Genomic DNA, 25,403 nt, shown 5'->3' with positions numbered 1-25,403 from the left:
TTGATACATGCACTCCCCGAAGGCAATCCAAAAGGCAAAACAGCCAGCTGCCGCAAAAAACGAACGATAGACAAGACACTGTTCAGCATGCATGTGAATTCTCCCGCCTGCAAATGCACTTTGTACACACACTTAACGGCATTGCAATCCCAAAGCACTTTTTCTCCTGCGGCTGCCGGAAAGCCTTAGCAGACGCGCCTCCTGAGTCGCTACGTAGCAATACAATCCCACATATGTGATGGGAGATGGGCTGGGATACACACCTGTAAGTCACACAATACACTGGCTGCCTCTTGTAAGGGACGTGTAAGGTTGCCTGTCCTGGTTGGCCCAACATGTTAGCTGCAGGTCTGTGATTTGCTGCGCTCTGCTCTGCTCCTCTCAGTGGTGCCTGTGTGTGTGTGTGTGTGTGTGTGTGTGTGTGTGTGTGTGTGTGTGTGTGCGCGTGTGTACTCCTCTCAGCTGGTAGTGCTGCTGTTGCTGACGTCTTCTGCTGTGCACCGCGGCGTCGATTCATTCAAAACCTCCTTTTTCCCGCTTCTCCTGTGTTGGGCTGCTGAGGTGGAGCTAAAAATACGCGGAATCGCTGAACTGTCCCCTGTCTCCGAGAGCATTAGGCATGTGATGGGTATTATTAAAGCCAGCCAACCTCACCAACACATGTAAGAGGTCCTCAGAGCACAAAGTAAAACCACAGGTACAAAGCATTAGCCATAACCCGTATAATCATATTCTCTTCGCTCACATTCCCTCCCTGTAGTGCTGCTCTTTCTCTCCTCACCTCTCCTCGGCTCTCTTCTAATATATGCGTTCCTCAGCGGAGCGCTGCCGTCAGAGCGTTTGCCTGAACTGGACGCCCTCTCTGCTCCATTCCCTCTGCAGTCGGGCAGGAAATACACAGCATGCACAGCGAGCAAGAAGAGAGGAATGAGGAGGGAGAAGGAGCAATTACAGTAGTCGAGTAAGGAAAAAAGGGAAAGAGATGAGGGGGTGATTGAGTGAAAGTGAGAGAAAGTGTGTTGCAACTTTCCCGTTACGTTACAATAGATAACTGCATAAAGTATATACTACGTTCTGATCTTTGCAGCAAGAAATCTTCTTTTGGTACAATTGCGTACAAACGGGAAATTAAGGATGGTATGCCCCCATGAGTGTCCTCATAGAATATCGACAGTGTCTAACATCAGCAACTTCTCAACTCATTTTACTACACAGGATTACTGTCAGTGGCTTGAACAGGAAATGCTGTAACAACAGCCAGATCAGATGAAGGAGGCAGAGTGTGAGACGGGGAGATATAATTCATGGCATGAGAAACGGAAGTGAAGACTTGGCAATGACCTAACAGCCGAAGAGACTGATGACTATGCCATGCTGCAAATGCTTTCTATCAGCTAATAGAGACGGGGGGGAGGCAGGTGAAAAATGTGTTCTGCACCAGCAAGGACTCAGGAAGTCATCTCACAGATTAAACTGGCTAGCCTACCTACACACACTAACATGCAGGTAAATGCATCCAGCTGCTGTTGCCCTTATCCCCTGAGTTTCACCCTCTGTTGCTCTTTCTCATCCATCTCCAGTCTCCTTCACATCTCGTTAGCAAGTGAAGACCACTTCAACGCTGTGGAGATGATACCAGTGCGCTAGATTGACTGCATGGAAGAACTGCAAATTGCACACCATTCAAATGTAAAACAGCCACAGACTGGAAAACCATGCATCCAAAGTGTCTGCAGTGAGAAAAGCTGCACATCGTTACTAATTGTCTAATGAAATAAGGGTTTGAAAGAAAACATAATGTAAGTTATTACATTAAAAAGACCTAAAGGGGAATGTTTTGCAATACTAAAAGAATGATCTAAGCATGATTACGACATAAATAATAACCAACACCTACCCTCAGTCAGTGGTGGAAAGTAACAAGCACATATACTCAAGTACTGTTCACAATTACAACTTTAAGTTACTCGCACTTCACTTGAGCGTTTAAATTCTTCTTCTTCATACTTCTACACAATTCAGGGAATAGTTTACTTTTTTACTCACATCATACTTATTGGACAGATATTCTGTAGTGGCTAGTTACCTTGCAGATTTAGGTTGTACCAACAAAATGTGATTAGTTTACGAAGTACGATGCATTGTTATAGATTGAACTACCCATACAGTACAATAATAATGCAGTAATAATCCAATTACATGTATACAATACTATAACAAGGAGAGGGAAGAGGTCACGATGAGTATGTCACGTATATGTTTGCTAATAACACTCACCTACTTTTACTTATATAATATTTTGAATGCAGGTCTTTGACTTTACTGCAGTAAAATGTCTCTCTACTTCCTCCACCATTGCCCACAGCCAATAGCATAACCCTCAATAAACCGTATGACCACAACTGAAATATATAAATACATATACATGTACAGTAGATTAATCCCCCTTGTCTTACTCTATAGCACACTCCCAGTATGAGTCTGACAGCTACGGAGTCCACTCAATCTCACATGTCGCTACATTGCTACTCACCCGTTAGGGATCAGATGTGGAGAAGTAAGTCCAATTCAAAACTGTCCTGACCTCGAAGACGACCAATAAGGAGAGTGCCTGTCTGTTCTCTTAGCGTATGCTAACTGAGCCTGTGTTACCTTGTGTGCACAATGCTAGGTGGGTGTGCTAGAACAGGCACAAAGAGTGCAGAAAGGAGGATAACTGCTGTTTCAGCCCTCTCTCTCTCTCTCTCTCTCTACCCTGGATCACTCAGTTACACTGCCAGAACTTACAGTGCATAGCTCTACTTAGCCTCTCCAGGGAAGCATAAAATGATAACACTCCATTGTTCAACCCCCCAGAAAAAGAAGAAGAAGAGGAACCGGACTGTGTTGTCCAGTCAATGTAAATAGCTGACCTTGGTCTCTGACTGCAACCAGAGCCTTCAGTCTCACCCCGAGTCCTCTTTATCAGATCACATCCCCATCAGTCCGGGAGAGAGGACGGAGGGGAGACTATAGCTGAGTGGCCGGCTCAATAATCCACAGACAGACATATAGATAAGAGCAGAGGGCCAAACAAGGGTGGTTTGAGTCAATGTGTGTATGATGGACAGCCAGGTCAGCATTCATACCTCACAATCACCTGCTTCCACTGTTTCCTGGCTGTTGTATAACAAAATGAAGCTCTGACAATAACCCTGCAGTCTGTTGTGTTAGCAAATCAGAAAGCCATCAATCCAGCAATTTGTGTAAATCACATGTAGTGACATCCAAAATCACTCAGAAATGCAGGAAATATTGTCAAGTAAGTATTACATTACATTAAGCAGACACAAGCTAGCACAGTAAGAAAGGCCTGTTTTAACAGTAGATGAAATAAAACAGATGCAAATGTAAAACTGCATCAAACTGTCAAACAGACAAAGACTCAACAGCAATATCTAGTGGCTCCCTACAGAAACACATGCACATGCTCCACCCGCTCTCGATGCTTCACTGACAGATAAGGGCATGCATCATCACTGAGTCAAACAGGACTCACAGGGATTTGAAAACTTCGTAATGTAAAGAAATCTATCAAAATCAGCTCTATCTTTGCTGCTCATCCAAGCCTCACCTCACTCAACAAATAACAGAGAGTGGCTGGTTGGAGATGAAGACTAATCAAAGTTATCTTAAATCATCAAAATCCCAAAGAAGATTTCGAAAAGTAAGAAGGAGAATCAATCAGATCACGAATAAAGAATTAGCCTTGCATCTCTGCACTACAGCAAATTAAATTGGACAGCTTTGTGAGGACTCACACAGCTGTGTGGGTCAATGTGTTCAATAAATGCTGCAGTGAGTGAAATTGCCCGAACCACCAGATCTGCTTTCTGTAGCAATAGCCAGACGGGCCTGTTCATCTATCTTTTTCCGCACTCAATATTCCAGTAATGGGAACAGCAATTTTTCAATCAAGTAATCCACAAGGAGAAACATTTTTCAGAGCGCATGCACTCAATCTACCGCTGAACATAAGCTTATTGAAGTGTTAGGTTATTCAGACTTCAGATAATATAACTGAAGCAATATGTATGGAGTAAAACACTGCAGAGCACCTTTATCGCTACAAATCCTATGATCAGTAAGTAAATGTCAGATTAAGCAGACAAATCTGTACAGATCTTCAAGGTGAAACATTGCTGTGGGTACATCGGAGAATGCTCCCAAGAAATATAATGAACTTTCAAACAAGACCGTTAGGCACAAGATTCAGTTAGGTTCAAGGTCATCTTGTATTTAGCAAGTCTAATTGTTCTCAGACTTCCTGTGAGTTAATAATCTAGTTTTTTGTGTGCATGTAAACACTGTTAAAATGCAGTGTTGATGCCAATATGTCATATTCTAATTGAACAGCTTAAAGACCATCTTTACACCAGCCACGACACAAAATCCGTTCAGTGCCAATGGCCCCTTCCTTGCTTCCTACCCCCATACTTCCGACGCCTTTGCTCGGACCCCACCCATCTTGGAAATCAGCCTTCCTTACGATTTCCACTACACATCTGCTAAGTTTCATGACTGCATCTTGCACAGCTGCGATGCCACCACAGTGACAAAATCTGTCCACAGACAGATAGAAATAAACACCTGGCCAGGCACTCAAAAACGCTTCTGTGGTAGTTCCTTCTACAGCAGGTGTTTCTCTACAGGACACACACACACACACAGACTCACCAGGTGAAGACAATACTGTCGCGTCTGGTAATTATTTAGACAATAACAAGCTGGAAAAATTGACATTATTGACATTATCATCACCGTATAAAGTTGTTGTATTGACCTTGTTAGCAAACAGTTGCCTATCTAGAAATTCCAGCAGATGTGGAAAAACATTAGCAGTCCTTTAGAGACGTGTTTCTGGCCATCCGGTGAATTTAACTCCAATATCCACTCTATTCATAGCTCTCCTGAGAGAAATGCTCTTCTCTTTGACGGCTCAGTGTCCCACTATGTTCACCAACTAATCGCTAACTTTGTCTCTCTGCCTTTAGAGCTGAGGAGATTGCAGAGTTGACATGATATTCTGTGTTGGTTTGTTACTACGAGTGACACCTTTCTTAACAAAAATCGATTAATTTGATTCATTGCAAATATTAAAAAAAACATTGACAACTGCCGTTATTAAACTACTATAAAACAATAATTCAGATATAAGAAGTTTCACAGATTCAGTTCTATGTGTAGCATGTATGTGACAGTTTTGATTGTAGAACTAAGTGAAACACTTTGCATGCAGTATCTTAACTTGATTGGCGTAACTGGATACGAATGGATACGTTCACTGAATCTTAGCCGTTTCTATCTAAATGCAAATGTTCTATGCTTGCTGAAAATCAATGGCATTACACTATTTTGTAAAAGATGTCCTACGGGTGGTGTGAGCTTCTCACATTTACATTATATATTTTATTGGACATCATGTTTACATCAAAGAATCCTTTTTACAAAATAAAAATCAGTAATTCATGAAAATTGTGCGGTCTGAGAAAGGCTTTCTCTTTTTGGCACGACATTCATCTTCCACCTTTGTGGCTGCTCACTAATCACTTCTCTTCACACACATCTGGCGAGGTGAGAACAGCGTGGGACCTGCTTCTCTCTGCAGTGGCTCAAGTCACACTCAGGCTCTGACAGAATGCGGCAGAAAGATCTGTCATCTGAATTCAATCAGAGGGAGGGGATACGAACTCTTTCTTTACTCCAGACGGGCAGCTGAATTCACTCAGGTGCAGAGCTTCCTTCTTCAACAATATGAAAAGGGTGATACAAAAAAAAGAGGAAGAAAGTTGAGTTTTTCCTATATAAGTTTCCATTTACCTCTGCTGCACATTATCACAGCATGTTACAGATAGATTGTAGCAGCGTTTGTGTGTGAAAAAAACGTTTATTTTACACAAAGCAAAAGACAAAAGTTAAACCTGCATTACCTTGTCTCAATCTCCCTCTCCTCCTCCAAACTGGAGGGCTGCAGATCAGCAACCACCTCTGTTTCCTGATCAGCCAAGTCAGTCCCCCGGCCAAGGGGCAGGCAGCTGCAGCAGCAGGTCCCCATCCCGACTCGGGCATCTCCCCTGCCCTGTTTCTGCTCCGACTCCTGCTCCAGCTCTGACTGGTCAACCAGCCCAAGCCGTCTGGACAGTAAATGTGTCATTCTAGATAACGTATCATCCCACAGAGGACACCTCAGGCCCGCAGCTCTTAATGTATTCATTCATTGCAGGTTCGTCGGTTAAATATTGCAAGTGCAAACAAGGCCCGATGGAAAGCTTTCTTTGTGTTCCGCAGCACAAACGGCCACTGTACCAGACTCTCAATCTAACCTTTGTTTTCATCGTCATTATTCAGTCCGCTGCTTCATCCCCTGACTCTATTTGTATGCACCGACAGATCTATACAGTATGTATTGTTTAGCGGTCACAAGTCTCGTAATAAGTCACAAAATGGCAGGATTTTGACAACGCTGCTCTGTTTATAAAACGATGGGGCCTCGCTGCTCAGGTTGCCTCCCAAGCACGGAGAGAAGATAGATGCACAAGCATAATAGCTGGACACGATTTAAACAGGATACCAGGATCTACTGATAATGACGAATGGTCAACATAAATCACCATACAAGAGTGAGAGGACTCGCTACCTCACCAACATCCCATTTGCAATTCCTTGGCCGTGAATGCAAATCTTTTACTTTCAGCATCCCTGCATCTGCGCTGTTGTCATCTTCACAGGATAAATGCTTCGTGCTTCATTGCGAGGTTGTGTGTCTATGCGCGTTTGTTATCTGGAAATGAGCTGTTTATGTTCCACGTAGTCTGTAGGGTGTGTGAAAGAGAGAGAGAGACAAATATCATTCTCTACTCACTCGAACAATCACTTTCTTCTGTAAAAAAAATGATAATAATAATGACAATATTTTGGGAACAATTTTTTTTTTTACTGGTGCAAAAATTGGAAAAAAGAGAAGTACATCAGGTTGCTATTCTATTGACCTTGAAATACATTTAGCCTGTTCATTCAGCATTACATTCCTTGCAAGGCACACGTGGTGCAATGGTGGGAACAAACTGGGAGTTAAATCAAAATGAGACAGCGTGACCTAAGAAGCTGCTACTTCATCAAAAACTAGAACTTTGATGCTGCAATAAGAACAACCACGGGCCATATATGTTTTCAGCTGATCGGTCGTGAGATCATTTTCTAATTTGATCAGCAAGTACAGTTAAATGCATGATGATGATGATTGTTCATTCATTGAATAATGCAAATGAGAATGAACCCCTTTGACTACACTCTCCAACCAGCAGTCACTTAAAAGCATAAAGGGAGGAAGTCAAACTTGACAAAGCATTTCCTGCATCGTGGTGCGATTGGAGTGCTTTTCAGTGCTCTTCTCAAAGATAAGGCTCATATGATCTATCAGGATTTTGCCTGTCAAAGAATGACACCAACATTTCAGAGTATCTATTTCCAGCTGAAGGTCACTGTCTCAACAAACAGCTTGAGGGAAGGAAGAGAAAGGGAGAGACTGAACTGAGTTCACATGCAAGCTCACACTCAAGAGTCTGCAGAAGTGATTCATATCTAAGACAGTGTTAGTCTATAATGTATATATCATAACTTACTTGAGGGCAAAATGATATACGTCTTAGTTTATTGGGCTGAAGTGCATAAGTTGTTTAAGTAAATACACAAAGAATAAAATCATAATGTAGCTTGGTTGTTAACTTGAATGTTAACATGCGTGTGCTGATCCTGTGAAAACCCGTCAGACGAAAAAAAGCTCTTCGAAGAATACAAAGCAGTATAATGCATATTTGACAGCCAAAGAGCAGATTCGGTAAAGCCAGGATGTGCCCAGAAAGAAAAATACACAGCTGTAGCTCCTTTGACGACTTGGTGTCAACATCTTTCCTTGCTAAACTACCCTGGAAACGGTGCATAAACTACACTGAAAGAGTCTGAAGACACCGCTTCAAGAAATGTGGTTCCTACAGCACTCAGGATCGCTGTAGTAGTCAGTTCAAAAAGCACAGCTGGCACAGCTTTGGACTTGGGGTTGTACGGCAAATGCAACACAGTCTTCAAGGAGGGCCAACGCATGAGCAAGTATGAGGGCAGACCTGCACTGAATAAATATGCAGTTCATATTTGCTCACTGGAGCACGCATACAGTAGGAAAGCTGTTGGCGTTATGCGATCTTATTACCTGAAACATCTGTGAGAAAAAGACATCCCCAGTTTCATCCACACCTTCTTGTCTGTAACATACGTACATGGGCACACTCGGATAGCACAATAGATTTATCGATACCAATTTCTCTGTTCTTCCTGAGTAAGCCATCAGTGAAGATGAACAGCTGCCTCATTGTTCCTGTCACCCTCACCTCAGCCCTGCTGAAACAAAAGCATCTGCACCCATCCCTCTAGCTCTGTCTGATTGGTATTCTGTGATGTGTTTTTTAATCTTTCAATACTTCCCATGGTGCCCGACAAAGATTTCAAAACAATGTCCTTTTACATGCACGGTCCTTTGTGCAAACATGAGGTTACTTAGCAAATCGGTCTCATCTACAACAACCAATGGAAGTCTGGCTAATGTCAGTGATGAAAGATGACGTTTGAAGAGTGTTTATCTGAGAATTGACCATTTCTAAAAGGGGTTCTTTGCCTCTCTGAGAAAGAAAAAAAGACTAACTGGATTGTCTTCCTGTCTGAGCTCAAAGGAGGACCAGTCGGGAAAACACTTTAAAGCTCATATCCTAAATCCACTGTGGTCTGTTGTCTCACCCTGCACAAAGAAACACATCAGAAGTTTTACCTCACTTTAAAAGTTTAAAAAGTCATATCCAGTGTCAAAGTTTAGATAGTTCTAGAAAGAGACACAATATTCCCAAATAGCTCGAGTTAAATACATTTTTAGTATTCCAGGAATTCTGGCATGCATTTATTTTTCTTGACAGAGCAACAATGGTTACCCTAAAATTACACACAAATATCTTCCATGTTAAAATAATCTACAATATGCAAGGGCAAAGGTCATTTGAAGGACCGTAGGCGTAATTGTTCTTCCATGAATTCAGCGATGAGGTATGAATTCGCCATGTCGCGGAAAAAGAAAGCCTCATTAAACAGCCTAAAGATAAGGGCGTGTAGGGATACTAAACTTCTTTTTTATCCCCTATTAAAATGCCCTGCTTTAAAACTCCCAAACCATCACATGGCTAATTAACTCATACTATCCTGAAATAGTCAGCTAGTTAAAAAATGCAAGCGCAACATATAAACATAACAAGCAGCAGGAGAATGGGAAGGTAAACACTATGAAATATTGATGGGGTTATCGCACCCGACGAGTAAGTGAAGTTTTTTTTGGTGCGAGTTTTACATCACACACTTCTTCCTGGACTTCCCGTCCACAGCATTGTAAGTCCACTCAACAATGTGGACTGTGTCCTCAACAGGACACCATTGTACCTCAGTGGGGTCAATTTTCCCTCAGGGAGCTATAGAATTGCACATTTCCTCAGTGAGTGCCAGAGATGTGGTGGAGAGTAAATCTAACTGAACTTTCCCCAGCTTCAACCATGTGAGAGACGTATTAAGGTTCATGACAGCTGAAGCCTCCTTCTATTAAAACATGAAAAGGAAGCTTTACTTAGCTCTGATGTACTTAATTATGCAATAAGCATCTCATTGTCGCACCTCATTTTTTAAGCCTTCTTTTGCTGTCAAATTCCTGACATGAATTGATTCTATCACACAAATGTACCTCAACACACAGACCTGTTTCCTGTTTCATCTGTGCCATATTATCTTCAGAGAACGGGATGATGTCGGAAGACGATTTCCAATTTGGGTCACTCTTCCTTGGAGATTTGCCAGAAGTATGACAGCCAGAGACGCTCTACTTCAATCTGTTTCAGATGGCGACAGACCTCGTCCATTAGTTTTGAGCATCTTCCGCTCCAATCTCAGAATTTGTATCTATGCATTTGTTAATGTTGGTGTATTAAAAGTAATGTAAGCTAAACTATATTGATCATAAATCATTCTTCAGTTGGAGTTGAGAGCCTTACACTTTGACACATAACAACAAACATAACATCAACCATTAATCAGAGAGTTCAGGTCTGCAGGCTGGCCGACAGCGAGGTGTAAATAAATGTGAGTTTTGCCCCAGCGGCAGTGTCTGAACAATCCCTCCTTTGTACTCCATCTTAGCTAAAGTCCACCGTCAACACACAACCACATCTACGGCAGCACCATGTGGACTTCAGTCCTGCTTGAGTTGTTTGCCGTTTGCCTCAGCTAGAGAGGAGAAGTGGGATGGAGAGCAGTGGTTTATATTAAAAGATCCGGCTTGCTTTGTGCTAAAAAATCAAGTCAAGAGAGTTTTCTTAAAAAGACAAGAAAATTATACGAGTCTGAGATGAAATTTCATCAGACATAAAGAACCATGATTTGCACCCTGGAGCAAAAAAACAAACTCACCTAAACTGAATGCTAATGGGGGATGTCCCTGTAGGATGAATGGGAATTTTAAAATGCTGAGTTGAAGCCAGTTAAAAGCCTTGAGATGATTTTAATGGTCTGAAATAGGGCCACAGTCCAAGTTGTCCAATCTCTTTCCATTTTTTTTTATGTGATGTCAGGAATAATCCCATTGAGCTGGAGCCATCTTCATCAAAGCATATTTTGCACCCAAGCTGTTAACATATTCCTGGAGAGAAAAATTGTTTTAAGACCAAAGTAGTAACAAATGAACTGGGCCTGTGTATCCACTCGTAAAGCATAGATAGCTGAGTGCTGCCAGGTTAAGACAAGATTAACACAAGCAGCAATACCTGTAATTACCCTGTAGACACACCTGTTATCATCCAGGTCTGCAATAGAGTAAATAAAACACCAGAGATGAACTTCTTTGTAATGAGAAGATGACAGTACTCCACCAGAAAACAATAACAGAAGTCCCTGTTGAGTTGTAATGGAAAAGTTGCATTACAAGCTCTGCACCCATCAGCTGTTTCTTTAAAGTCAATGTACTTATGAACATTAAACATTGATACGGTACTTCATAGCCAAAGTATATGTATGTGTACGTATGTATATGTGTATACGTATGTATACGTGTGTATATGTATATGTATGTGTACGTGTATACGTATACGTGTATACGTGTACGTATATAATATATATATATATATATTATACACATACACACACACATATATAATATACATATAACCCTACATTCAAAGAACAAATGTGTACTGTTTATTCTCATGTATTCATCAGCTTTTGGTAAGATTCACCTAGTGAATGAGCTGATAATTGTGAATCAAGATATCTCTGTATAGCAATTTTTCAATATACAAAAATATCATAAATGAAGATAGTTGTAGTTTTACCTACTCGGGCAAACACACAATGATTTGACTTTCTTTCATGCACCAAGCGAACAGAGAAAGATATCAACTGTGCTCAAGTTACGCTGAAGAGAACAGTCTTGGCGTGTTCCTGTCCACTGTTTGACTCCCAAAAAACAAAACAGGACCCGGCTTCCACCAAGCCAACTGGGAAACAATTAGTCAACTGATGTCATAGAATATAACGTTTAGGCTATCATACATCACACAACTTCACTGTTGTGTTGTTCTCGCTTCTTACAGAGGAAAAGCGAGTGAACGAGAGAAAAACACAAACCGACCTTTATTCGACACACAACAGCCTAGAAGTGTCAACAACAACAAATCTGTTAGTTAGTAACTGTTTTTTCAAAGCCAACCTCTTTGGATGCCAGAATGTCTTTCGAAGTGGCTATTGAATGCACCAACTATTATAGTATCTCTTCCATTGCACAGTTTTTATACTCATTGTAGCAAAATGACAAAAAGTTTTCGAAATGTTGTGTCAGTGCTGCAAACTGGTATCTGCTGAGCAACGACCTGTTATTAGTAACTAACTATCCCCCCTGAGAAAGACTGCAGCTCTGGGGACATAAAAGCTTCCCATACTGCCCCTCTGTCTGGAACAAATGGGGCAAACTAAAAGGGCCCATGACAGGACGACGGCTCGTAGAACTACAAAACCTTAAACAAGCTGCGGTGGGAGGAGTCATTGCGATTCACAATGATCCAGCTCTGAAGAAGAATTTGTCGCCACTTTGTTTTACAGTAGGCTTTCTGTCTGTGGTCGTTAGCCTGAGTTATCTGATCGCTTTCAGCATGATTTGCTGGTTTTGCGTCCTGGTTTCTCTCACTGTAACCATCTGATCTGCACGGACCAGGATCCTTGCAAACATTTACGGCGTAGAAAACACTGCAGATGGAAATTAAATACAAATGTAATTTTGACATAACAGATGTGCCGATGTGGCAGTGATGGTGTGGTAGCCTTTCGATGATTTTCAAACCTGAATCCGGCAATTTTGAATTTGTGAAGGACATGTGAAAATCTGACACACACACACACACACACACACACACACACAAAAAGAAACTTCACGCTGCGGCCTGTGACTTTGTAAATCCTGTCCTCTCTGCTTCAATAATGCAATCATGCCATACATCTCTGTCACCACATGGTCACACCCCTCTCCTGCAACCCTTACAGTCTCTCTATCCCACACACACACACACACACACACACACTGGGGCTGTACACCTATCTAATGGAGAGAGTAGAGGTCCTGCATGGAGGATGTGAGGAGAATTTTAATAACCTTCTTCCTGTCCAGGCACTACCACTTTCCATTAACAATGCAGGCAGAGATAATTGCTCTCCCCTCTCCGACGGGACCCCCGGTGTGTTAATCCATATGCTGATGTGTTTCTGTGTCATTTGTCATGTGGCCCGCGTGCTGCATACATGTGTTTTTAGACACAAAATATTGCGTTAACAGCACAGCCTTTTAAGTTGAACTCAATCATGTTACCAAAACGTGCCAGAGCTGCACAGTGGCAGGAAGGAAAGGAGTGGAACAGAAAGGCATATTTCACACACACACACACACACACACACACACACACACACACACAGCTCTTTGAAAGGAAACACGCAGCTTATGATCAAATGCTGCTCGGTCAAACAACGAAACAAGGCTCACTTGATGAAGTAGCTGGCTCCTTCGTCCGTGAAGCCCTCTTCCCATCCTCTTGGCAAATCTATAACACGAACAAAAAAAAACACACTGAACGACCCGCCACAGACAGAAGACACATTGCAGCAAAAAAAAAAAAAAAAAAGGGGAAAAAAATGTCCTTGGTATCCAACAAATCAGATAGTTTAGTCGCGTACCTGACCGTATCATGTGCCCCGAGTTAACAGGTTCGCCCGTGCGCGGATGTAGCCAAGTAGTGCTATGAGTTTTATCACTGCAAGAAAGAGACACCTGTTACTGTGCGATAATAGGACAACAAAACATTTTAATAATGCCTCGTAAAGTACGAAGCGATAAATAGTTCAACCCGCTCACTTAATAAAGAAGACCCGGCCGTCTCTACAAACTCCATACGACCAGTGGTCAGGTAGGGTGTCCCGCCCGAGAGGTGCCGCCATGATCTCTCCTCTCCGGCTCGGCTTGTGCCCCCCTCTCTCTCTCTCTCTCTCTCTCTCTCACTCTCTCCCTCTCTCACTCTCTCCCTCTCTTCCCTCTCCGCAGACTTTTCCAGAGAGCCAAGATAAAACCACCGCTAGGGCTGCATAGTTTTTTTTTAAAGGGGAAGAATAACAAACCCGTCAACAGACCACCTTTCACGACTCTGTTTTTTCACCAGTTCCCACAAGTAAGCAGCCTGGTAACGTTAGATAGTTAAAACAAAGCTCTCCAAATAAGAAGGGAAGCCCACTGCGGAGGGAAGCAGGGTGTAGCCCCCACGGTGTGCTACAAGTGCACTGGGTCAAAGCTGGAATTTATGACTGGGACATTTCAGGACAATGCTGTTTGGCTCACAGGACTGCCTAAGCTAAGTCCTTTACTGTAGCTGGTTAGTTTTAATAAAAGTCAGTAGGCTACATGTAGACACTTCAACTGAATGTATATTTATACCATATATAGATCAATATAAACCCTATGTGTGCATGGTCACTGTAGAACTGCATGAAGACAAGAAAGAGATGGACACTGTGTGTGTGTCTGTTTGTTTCTGTTTGTTTGTGTACATAGATATGGCGGAGAATGCCCGCATGACTGAATGAATGTATAGCCACGCATACAAACTTTATCTAAAGCTTCCATGCGTGGATATACTTTAGCTTTAGATAAAGTTTGTCAGCCTCACACCACCTTCACCGCAGTCACGCTTTGAGGACAGAGAGCCTTCCTGACCATGACACATTACAATAATGCTTACGCTGCATCAAACAGACCTGCCCAACTTACCAATGCTGCCCATAAATTGCACTGCGTGAGGACAGGCAATGTTCAAAGTCATGTTGGCACAGGAGTTATTTTTTGCTGAGCATCAACAGACAAGCAGCAAGGTTTCACTTCATCATGCTCTCTTATATAACTGCGTTATCATTAATATGATGCAACATAACGTGCTCAAACTGGGGGAAAGGAAAATGTATCCCAATAAACTTGTCAAGAAATCATAGAAAGACGTGCAAAAGTGCCTTCCCCTTGTGTTTCTTGTGTGGTGTAGAATCTAGATGACAGTAATCTTCATGTGCCCTTTGTGAAAGGAAATGATACTGTATGGGGTGCACATCAGTGAGCCGTGCATCTGTCAACATTATAAATATTTGATCCGTGATTCCCTTTTGGGGATGCTTTGTTGAAACATTCTCCAGTGGTTTAAGGCACTTGTTCTTCAAAGACAGCGAGAGATAAAACGTTTCCTCTCTCAAAAAAACAACAATGAAAAAAATGATAGTGCAGCTGCTGTTTAGAAACCAATTCACTGTGAACCTTCTAGTTTTTTTCTGCCTGAGAGAGAAGTCAAAGAACAAAATGATTTTCCCTGCTATAATATGGTTCTAACCTTACAAATGGGGTCTCTGTTCGTAGCGCACATCATAAGAAATGAATTATCAAATAAATTTGATTTTTAGATTTTTTTCCTTTTAATTTCACACTCATGTGTTCTGTTCTACGTTTTAACCTTAAAGGGAAAAACCCTAATGTGTTAGTTATAACAATTCTGTACCACATTGTTCACAAAATGAGAACAGCACCACCCAATTGAAACAGATCTGAAGAAGAAACTATGATGCATTTTTGTCAATCAGTGTTCTGAATTGGAAGGTCAAGCAGTGAGCGATCTGCAACAAGCATGAATACTGTCAGCATTAATCAATAATACAACTGTATTATTGATTAATGCTGTTCTGATGTAACTTTTTGTGTAGTCTTCAACCAGTCTGCAAAATGAAGCACAGAGTCGCTGGATCATCATCCATACTGCAGTGTAATCATCCGCTAACCCCACTCAATGGCTGGTATTTGACCTTGCTATGATTTATCATCATCCCCATTACACACACACACACACACACACACACACACACACACACACACACACACGTATACATTCTAATTCATACACAAATGCACACATAGTTGATGCGCAGTCCAGTGCAGCTCTGCAGCACGGTCTCTGCTGCTGCTGCTGCTGCTGATTCCCGTTTCTCGGCTGCCAGAGGCTCACAATGCAGCAAGGTGACTCAATGTTATTGTCTTCTCCTCAGAGAGCCTCCTCCCGCTGAATCACAGCTTACTAAAGGTGCTGAGCAGGAAATGTAATAAAGATTCTCTTGTTCTTTTCTGACTTTCAGCTCTCCAGATCAGAGTAGTTTGAGTCCTAATCTATCTGGCAGATGCCCACATAGGAAATCAATAACATCTTTTTTTGACAAATGCATTTTTTTCAAATGATCCCTTAATCTCAGCAGGATAAGGGATATAAATGAGTGTGTGCAGGATACTCAAAGTCCCTGAATTATTAACTACACATCGTGTAGGGGCATATTTAGACAGTAGTCTCCTCTTCATTATGCGGCACATTTAATCATTGTATAGTTGTGGATTAAAAAGAAGTGCTGATCTATACCATCTGCTCTAGCTTTCTTTCACTTTCTATGTTAGTTATGATCCCTGACAATGATTAATTGCCTTCCAGCACATTGAGCTATTACACTGACATCTACAGGGCAGGGATATAGGTTATATTTACTCATAAGCCAAGCAATTCAGATAAAAATTACATTCATTGTCCTGTGGTACATCACAAGGCTCGTAAATAGTCTTATGGGGGATTAATTCTAGCAGATAAAGTTCCAGCACAAAGCACCTGGGCAACAAATGTGGCTTCTATCCAAGCGGGTCCAAGAAGCCGTTGAAAGAAGAGGGAAAGGTTATTATGGAATCTAATTTGAACACAGTTTGAATCTTTTTTTAAAATCTGTTATTTTTAATGCTTATAATAAAACTAAAAAAACAGAACAACTACTGCCGTTGCAAAGCTACCAAGGACCACAGCTTCTAGTTCATTTTAATCATGCACTCGTTAATCCTGTAGCTCCCAGCACATTTGACCAGTTAAGCTATCATGGACTTCCAATTCTACATGGCTATGAACATAATGGAATAATGTCACTCAGACCATATAGAACAATAGCACCGTCTGTTGGAGGGACGGGGGTTATACGTGTGTGTATAGTATGGTATATAATGTGTAGAGTATATGATTCTGCACATAACATCAATGTTAAAGTGATCAAATCCAATCAATACCATTATAAATGATAAATAGCTGCACTGACATAGCGCCTTTATTATCCAAGCGCTTTACAGTTTAGCCGATTAACACAGCGATGACAGCAAGCCATGGTGGTCTGACCGCAGCGGCAATTTGGCCAAGGATACCTCGCCATGTGGACAGGAGGAGCTCAGGATGAGCCAGCTCAGTGAACAGTAGACAGTCCTCCCAACCTCCTGACACACAGCACACTTCTATTCCAATTGATCATTCACAACGTGGCTGTATACCGTTACAAGCAGTGACATTAAACAACTTTCCGTCTCTGTTGCGTCAAAATGTTGATTGTAGTAAAAGTTATGTCTACAAATAACCAAATTATTTGATAAATGACTCTTGAAGAGAAAATGAACTCAACTTCATTCAAACTGGACAGAAACTAAATAAAACTGACTAAACACATCTTGGCTAGTATTCCCACTGCTCCAACAATCAGCAACTCCGGTTTGGTCTAAATAAATCCTTAATTTACCAAGTAAAATTTGAAAATATGCCGGCTCTACTGTTTTCTCCTGCTGCATCAAAATCGCCCTGCTGGTCTCGATGTTTTTCTATATCTTTCCCGCTGCAGCTGCAACCTTGAGAGGCCTCTCTCTCCGGCTGAATACGACTGAATATCCAAGTCAGCCAAAGGACTGTAAAATGTACACTGAAAAAATCCTTGCCCATAAAATACTCTGCACATATATATTGGGATGCCATTTTCATTGATGGAAACTTAACTAACTTGGAGAACAAGGAAGTTTTTGAATGGCATTGCGTCCAATTGCACTGAGGAGGGGCACCAGGTTTTAAAGCAAATTTCAGGTGGTGGCCAAACCGTGGAATTACAACTTCCAGATGTGTCACATGATGCCGGCACATAAAGACTCCCCCCCCCCCCCCCCCCCCCCCCATAATCTTACCTTGGGAAATAGACATCTTGTACAGTTTATGGTAAATCCAGGGATATGTTTTTCAAGTAATTCAACTTTCTACAAGTTATTTTCCCTAAGTATTTCCATTTTGTTTTCTGCGTCTTTGTACTTCTACTTTACTACATTTATCTGACAGCTACAAGCTACTCTGAAGATTCTTATTTTACGTGCATGCATGAAATTTGATTATATGCTTATATAAATGCAGTGCCTAGTTATTGATTAAATAGCAATATCTAGTTACAATTAGCTCCACCTATAGCTGCAACATCTAAATACGGCAAACACATCAATGCATCAGTAATAACAATCCACTATTATTATGTACAATAATACTAATAACAAATAATAGCACACTTACTTTTGATAACTCAAGAATGTTTTTCTGGTATTGCTTGTGTGCTTCTCCTGAAGTAACATTTTGAAAGTAAGGCTTATACTTACATTAATAGAGTATTTATACACTGTGTGATTATTATTATTTTAACTTCAGTTAATTAATTGAACAGCCTTTTCCACCACCTGTGCAGTAAAATAATAGTGGACGTATTGTATGCTCTACCTACTTAGTTAATTAAGTCAATTTAATAGCAATTATATTTTTCACAAATTAAATAAAAAACAAGACAGATGTACTACATAATAGTCTGCACTGTACTCAGGCTAAACTGCTCATGAAAAGAGCCACAAAGTATCATCCAGCATCACCGGCTTTATCTTTCATGAGTCACGTGTGTTTCGTTCCTGACTTCATTCTCTCAAATTGCATACGTCATACGTCAACGCTCGCCACGTACGACTCAATGCAACCTAACTTGCTAGTCCGTTTGACGGAAAGCTTGAACTGACCACTGCGGTTAATGCTACCACGCAAACAACCAAACTTGCTGACTGGCGAGCGAGCTAGCTGCCGACAGAACTCCCAGCTGAGAGGAAGCAACGGGAGGAAAGCAGAGCAGATGAGGTCCAGGATTCATAACAAAGTGAGTATAGAGGTGACGCATATCTATGGCGCTATTTAGTGAAGCTTTTAACATTACGTATAGTGACCCGAACAGCAGCTGCGCTGTTCAGACTGAAAACATACATGAGTAGCGTAGGTGCTTGAATCGCATTAGCCAAATCTGTCAGTGGCAGTGCTAAAGCTAACACCAATAGCTTCCGCTGGATATTAGTAGCAGCCCAGAAATGTGCAACATAAGCAGGCTACAGGAGCTTTTTTTAAAGGGTAGATGAGGACGCTGGCTATACAACGACCCGTGTATACCCAGGGACACATTGACTGTTTATCCTCACATACAGTATAGTTTTAAATAATAGTGTGATACATAGCTGATCTGCTTCTAACCTTTAATTGTCCTCATTTCCAGATGTGTTGGAGCCGGGCCCTTCACACCGGCTGGCTCCTGCTGCTGGTCCAGCTGCTTTGCTTAGAGGCAGTGCCCATCAGTATGGATAAGACAAAAGTCCAAGAGCCAGAGAAAAAAGCAGAAGAGCCCCCAGCTAGTGTGGTAAGAAGACACAAGATGTACACACTACACATCATAATTCCTATTATGTCATCATTATTCCTGTTAAGTAATTACAGCATGAGCTGTGATGCTATGCTGTTATGTCGCTGTTATGACGCTGTTATCAGCTGCTTCATTGACAATAAACACGAGAGAGCTTGATAACAGCACCCAGACTCATTTAAATGAGAGACGGCCTTATGTCTCGTTGTGCTACAATTAAATTACCTCAATCGGGCACTCTACTCTAAACGCCTGATCGCACAAATCCATTTCATCAGTACAACAGCTCCAGATGTTGTAGACTGGAGTCTCCGATTTCTGCCTCAGGAAGAGATTGTCCATGTTAAATATTGACATTCTGACTTAACAGAGCTTAAACAAATACCGTGTAGATTCTGCCTTCAGGTGGGAATGCAAACGACTGCATTATTTTTATTGGAGAAGTAAGTAAGTGGTCTTCAACCACAAAATAGCTGCAGCAGATGGTAATTTACAGAAAGGCAGTAATACAGTATATAGACATTAATCTCTACATCAAACATCTAGACAGAGGATCTGTTATGCTGGTCAGCAGACGCATGCCCTTCAGTACATCAGAACTCTCAAAGAAGTGTTAAGACTAAAACATAATTAACAAAGAAAAGTGATGATCATTGTAGGATTGCTTGGTAATACAGTACATTTAAGTGACATTTGATTTGTTCCATTTTATAGGACACGGGACTGCACTACGACCGCTACCTCAGGGAAGTCATCGATTTTCTAGAGAAAGATCAGCATTTCAGAGAAAAGCTCCACAACACAGACATGGAAGACATCAAGGTATCCTACTTTCCTCTTGTTTATTTTGATCTTTATCAGCATGGCAGGAAGTTTCCACCTGCCCTCTGTGAACTATATTAGTGAATCATTACTCTGACTGGTAAATGATGGGCTTTTACTTGTCCAGGAATGTGATTTCTGGTCCACTGCACCATTCATTTCAAGTTTAGAGAATAATTGTAGTGAAATGTTGGATTTATCTATTTATTACATGTACTGCTATAACTCCATGTGTGAAATAACACAAGATAAAACAAATGCATTCATGTGTAATGCAGCAAGGTAAGCTGGCCAAAGAGCTGGACTTTGTCAGCCACCATGTCAGAACCAAACTGGATGAGTTGAAGAGGCAGGAGGTAAGCCGACTCCGAACTCTGATTAAGGCCAAGCAAGACCTTGAAGGAGGGAATGGTATGTTGTGCAACACAATTTATATTTTGTTTTGCTTTCTATTTAAAGTAAGATGCTACGATTTTTTAATAGTACATTAGAGGTAAATAAATGATAAGGAAAATCCAACGATATGTATCCGTGTATGTTTTGATTAATGCCATTGATTTCTCCCTGAATAGATATAGCGGTTGACCACCAGGCTCTGCTGAAACAGTTTGAGTACTTGAACCACATGAACCCGCACACATTTGAAGTGGATGACCTGGATCGGCTCATTAAATCGGTAAATGTCATCACTACTCCATGCCACAAAAACGTTAATTGGGGACATGTTCACACAATTTCACTTATTCTAACTGCCACTGACCTTTTTAAGGGAAGTAATTGGGCAGATGGAAAGTACACACTTTAAAGAAAGGTTGTGTCTTGAAACAGTAGAGTGCTGCAGTAGAGAAGTTAAAACAGGACCGCACGCAGCGACTTTCTTTAGAAGCCACCAGTAACGGCAAAAAGAATGACCCTAGCAGCTAAACATTTTCAACATGCAGGAAAGGCCGGCAGGTGTAGGTGTGCAGTGTCATTATGGGAAGCTGATCTGCCCTCTGCAACTGCTCTTCATTATTAGTACAATTCTTTTTTTTTAACGTTTAAAGTCTTAACAAGTTGGTTTTCATACCGAATTGAATCAACAGACAATTACTGGAGCCTGAGAAATCTCAGTAAACAATACTGTAACATGCAGTTTAATACATAAGCTGTTCAGTTTCCAGATGGGCTAACAACATAAAAAAAATGTAAAATGCCACATAAATATGAAGTAGGACTTTGCACTGTATTAACTGATCAATTGAATCAAGGCAGATTTCCAACCGTTGTAATCTTCCCTCTACGTATTTAGGCCACTAAAGATCTGGAAAACTTTGACAAAGACAGACACGAGGAGTTCAAGAAGTATGAAATGGCGAAAGACCACGACCGGCGGGAACACCTGAAAACACTGGACGAAGACGACAGACAAAAAGAGCAGGAGCACTATGAGGAGATGAAGAAGAAGCACGCTGACCACCCTAAAGTCAACCACCCAGTAAGTCTGATTCAGGTGCACCCGCTAACAGGTGACAGCCTGACACACACAGACACGATGTGTTTGGTTTCAGCCAACGAAGAGTGACTTTGTCCCTTTTTGTATTTGCAATTTTAAGTCCAGATTTTAAGAGTTCACTTTCTGCAAACTGTACATGGTGGGTTTGGGATTTCTGTGGAGTTCATGTCCAGCTACCAGAATGTTGAAATGCGTTGTTATTTATCCAGTTGTATTTTAAATGTGATTTTGCCTCCATGTTGCAGGGTAGCCAGAATCAACTGAAGGAGGTGTGGGAGGAAGCGGATGGCTTGGACCCTGAAGATTTTGACCCTAAGACCTTTTTCAACCTGCATGGTAAGACCTTAACTGGACTGGAAGGATGATTTCCATTTATTCAGAGCTACCAAACCAGTATTGTACTAAATGGTATTTGTTCTTTCTTCCTTAATAATGAAGATACCAATGGAGATGGCTTTTTTGATGAACAGGAGCTGGAGGCATTGTTCACCAAAGAGGTAAAGCCACGGCATCAAAGAATGTGAAATGTTTCAGTGAATGGTCTTTGCACTGACTGTTGGTCTCTGTGGTTTTAGCTCGAAAAAATCTATGACCCCACCAATGAAGAGGACGATATGGTGGAGATGGAGGAAGAGAGGCTACGTATGCGAGAGCATGTTATGAATGAGGTACCGTTACAGTTTCATGAAACAGTTTTTTGCATACGTGTTTAAATAGAGCCTCTTATCCGTGATCTATTGCGTTAACTCTGTCAATAAACGATAGCATATGTGATTCATTTCTTTGCATAAAGCTGTTTGCTGCCGTCTTCCTCATAGGTGGATTCTAACAAAGACAGACTGGTCTCTTTAGAGGAGTTTCTGGTCGCTACAAAGAAAAAGGAATTCTTGGAACCAGACAGCTGGGAGGTGAGACACAATACATGCGTCATATCAGCAGTAATGTAATCTTAAAACCATTTTGTTGAAAGAAGCAGGACTGAATTCAATTGCGTCGATTGTGTGCTCCTCAGACCCTGGAGCAGAACCAGGCTTACACAGACGAGGAGATGAGGGAGTTCGAGGAGCATCTTGTGCAGCAGGAAGAGGACCTCAACCAGAAAGCTGTAGACCTCCAGAATCAGAGAGACGAGCTGGAGAGACAGCAGGAGCAGCTCAATGCACAGAAAATAGAGCTGCAACAGGTAAGGAGTGGTACACTCATTTAAAAATATATATATAGTTCTGTAGAGGTTTCACCTGAACGAGACATAACATATGTAGGTGGATTCTCAGTGTGACAACATTTACTGACTTAGTTTCCTTTAGCTATGTTAATTATTATAAAAACTCTGGGATTACCCTGATTTCACACAGTACTGTGGAGATAACCTTATATGAAACTCGTTACAGGCAGTTGAGCATATGGAAAGGCTGAAAACACAGAACGTAGAACTCCCTCCAGAGGTTCACGGTGAGTTTCGATCACACCATTTATTTGTTTGATTGTTTCATTTGGCTGGTTGACCGCTGAAAATGTAAAACTCTTTCTTTTTTGTTGCAGTTGAAGGAAATGCTATCCCAGAGATGCACGCCGTTGACAACCAGTTGCATCCTGAACAAGAGGCCCAACTGCAGGGGCATGACCCTGCACTCCAAGTTCAACAACATACACCTCAGGAACACCATGAACAACATCAAGACCTGGCCCAGCAAGGGCTCCCCCAGACACACCAGGATCTGCCACCGGGCCACCAAGAAGCTGCACACGGCCAGCATAACGTGCCGTAACTGTGCTGTCAGAACTTGAACCTCCACAACCAGACTTTGGCAGCACTTCCACTCCAGCGTGCAGAGGAGCAGTTCCTCCTGAGTATTAGGCCTCGTAAACCAGCATGACTTTAGGGGTTAGGAGGAATAAGACCAGCACAAAAGGAATCCCTGCTGAATGATCCCAGTGTTTGATAATAGCTGTAATCCTTTGGATTACATAACGGAATTACAATAGTTAAATGACCCACCACGGACGTGCATCTTAAAATGTGCAGTTACACTTTCAAGGAGTGTTTGATTACATTAGAAATGATCAATTGCTAATACCATTATACAAAAATATAATTTTGGTGAGTTTTTCTTTACTTGCTGTTCAAAGTACAGAAACTCTAACAAGGATAATAATGCTACTGGCTCTACAAGTTAGATGTGTACAGTGCAGCTGCTGAACGGGGTACGGTGTAAAAAAAGTCATTTAAATTTGATCATTTTGAGTTTGATATACTGACTTGACTATCAAGAAACCCCCAAACATCTTTTACAGTTTACATGTGTGACTTATGGCGTGTGTACCTGGGCTGTATCAGAGATTTTAGAAAATGAGTGCAAGAGACATTTTAAAGATTTTCTATGATAGCATTTAAGAGCTTAAAAGAGCAAAAGAGGCACTATAGCAGTTTAAACCAGTATGCAGCATCTTGATGTCTTAACCAGAACCATTCAATTCAAGACATTTTGATTATGTAAACATAATCTACAAGGGTCAGGTCAGCTCTTTGTAGAAATGTGTTTTATTTCTATTATCTCAACCTGCCGCTTTCAATCAGAAACCCCCTCATGGAGCCAGACTGCTCAGACTTCCCAACACTTCTGCTTCTCTCTTCATGTTGATTCTGGTTGCTTTCAGAACTTTAGAGTTTTCTCAACTGTAGAAAATGCGTCCCCTGCCTAAAATGACATCTGGCACAACGTTTGCCCACACTGCAGCTGCTCTACGCTGACTTTGATGTCAAAAATATATAAAGGTGCTCGGTTCTTTAAATAAAGATAGGTGTGAAACATCTCTCCATTCAACACGTTTCTTCATTACAGCCCAAACTCCTGCAGATGCTCACACAGGAGTTTCAGGTTACGTACAGTATGTTGGACATCTGAAATAATACATTCGCTTTGCTACGTTTAATAGTATTGTTGGCATTTCAAATCGGGTCTATTGTACGTACACAAAATGTGTACGTTCATACATGAGTTGACAGTGATTTTTAAACACTTTTGCTGATTGCAGGCTTTTATTGCTGTCTCTTTCATCTCAATTTTCAAAGTATTTTTTGGAGCAAGTGCTGGATTTGGTAAATAAGTTAAGTTAATTTTAAGATTTTTATTTGTCTGATTGTCAAAAAGTGATGATATGAAAACCCTTTTGAATTTGCATTCAGTTCCCATTGTATTTGTCACCATATGTGCATTCTTGGTCCTAATTTGAAGAAAAACATGGCATTGGCATATCCCCCCACAAATGAGCAGTTTGGTGTAATTGCTGTGCTATCCAGGTGGCTTTTTTCATGTAATGTTGTGGTTTCTTCTAGCTGGCAGACTGTGGCCATAGCAATCCGGTGTTTACCTATTGGCCACTTTTTACTGAACAAGGCTTCGTTTGCATCCAGCGATAACAGGTCTGCCATATTGTGGTTTTACTTTCTACTGAATCCAGATGTGGAATACAATTTTTTCTATTTTGCTGTGTCGTGTGTTTTCTATGTCCCAAGTGTTCCTTAGAGACGATACTTCTTCATAATTTGCACCAAATACAGATTGTGTTTTCTGATTGCTTGCTGCTGGATAAAATAGTAATTTTGGCAATACTGTACACCTCAGTTCACGATAATAAAACACGTATGACTGTTCAGTTTGTGTAAGATTTTATCACTTAAGGAATGACCTACCGCTCTCTTACAGAACAATGTACAACAGTTAAGTATGGATAATCCATACATACAATATATTAAAATATAAAGCAACAGCACCTTAGCTGTTGAAGTAGAAATACGTAGTATGATTTAATTCCAAGTGGTGTTTGTTCTTACAAAGTTTATTCCTAGTGTATC

At 41.3% G+C, this 25,403-nt stretch overlaps 2 protein-coding genes across 2 annotated transcripts in view; one reads left to right on the top strand and one right to left on the bottom strand.

The window, feature by feature from the left end:
* plekha7b (pleckstrin homology domain containing, family A member 7b) overlaps window positions 1–13,596 on the bottom strand; it is a 64,365-nt gene extending 50,769 nt beyond the window's left edge. The window contains exons 1-3 of the mRNA XM_076110039.1: window positions 13,514–13,596; window positions 13,336–13,412; window positions 13,145–13,202 (exon numbers count right to left, since the gene is read on the bottom strand). Of these exons, the coding sequence (XP_075966154.1) occupies window positions 13,145–13,202; window positions 13,336–13,412; window positions 13,514–13,596 (218 nt within the window). The remainder of the gene's footprint in view (window positions 1–13,144; window positions 13,203–13,335; window positions 13,413–13,513) is intronic.
* Window positions 13,597–18,541: 4,945 nt separating this feature from the next.
* Window positions 18,542–25,204, top strand: nucb2a (nucleobindin 2a). Its single transcript, XM_076109864.1, has 13 exons — window positions 18,542–18,699; window positions 19,087–19,227; window positions 19,945–20,052; window positions 20,331–20,463; window positions 20,625–20,728; window positions 21,344–21,529; window positions 21,793–21,883; window positions 21,986–22,044; window positions 22,123–22,215; window positions 22,366–22,455; window positions 22,560–22,730; window positions 22,939–22,999; window positions 23,090–25,204. The coding sequence occupies exons 1-13, from the start codon at window positions 18,577–18,579 to the stop codon at window positions 23,314–23,316; spliced, it is 1,587 nt and encodes a 528-aa protein (XP_075965979.1). The 5' UTR covers window positions 18,542–18,576; the 3' UTR covers window positions 23,317–25,204.
* The last annotated feature ends 199 nt before the right edge of the window (window positions 25,205–25,403 follow it).

This window comes from Anarhichas minor, unplaced genomic scaffold (genome assembly GCF_050575085.1).
Source record: "Anarhichas minor isolate MPS153535 unplaced genomic scaffold, ASM5057508v1 ptg000042l, whole genome shotgun sequence".
NCBI classification, from domain to species: domain Eukaryota; kingdom Metazoa; phylum Chordata; class Actinopteri; order Perciformes; family Anarhichadidae; genus Anarhichas; species Anarhichas minor.
Note: the sequence above shows the minus strand (reverse complement) of the source record. Positions and strands in the feature narration are given on the sequence as shown.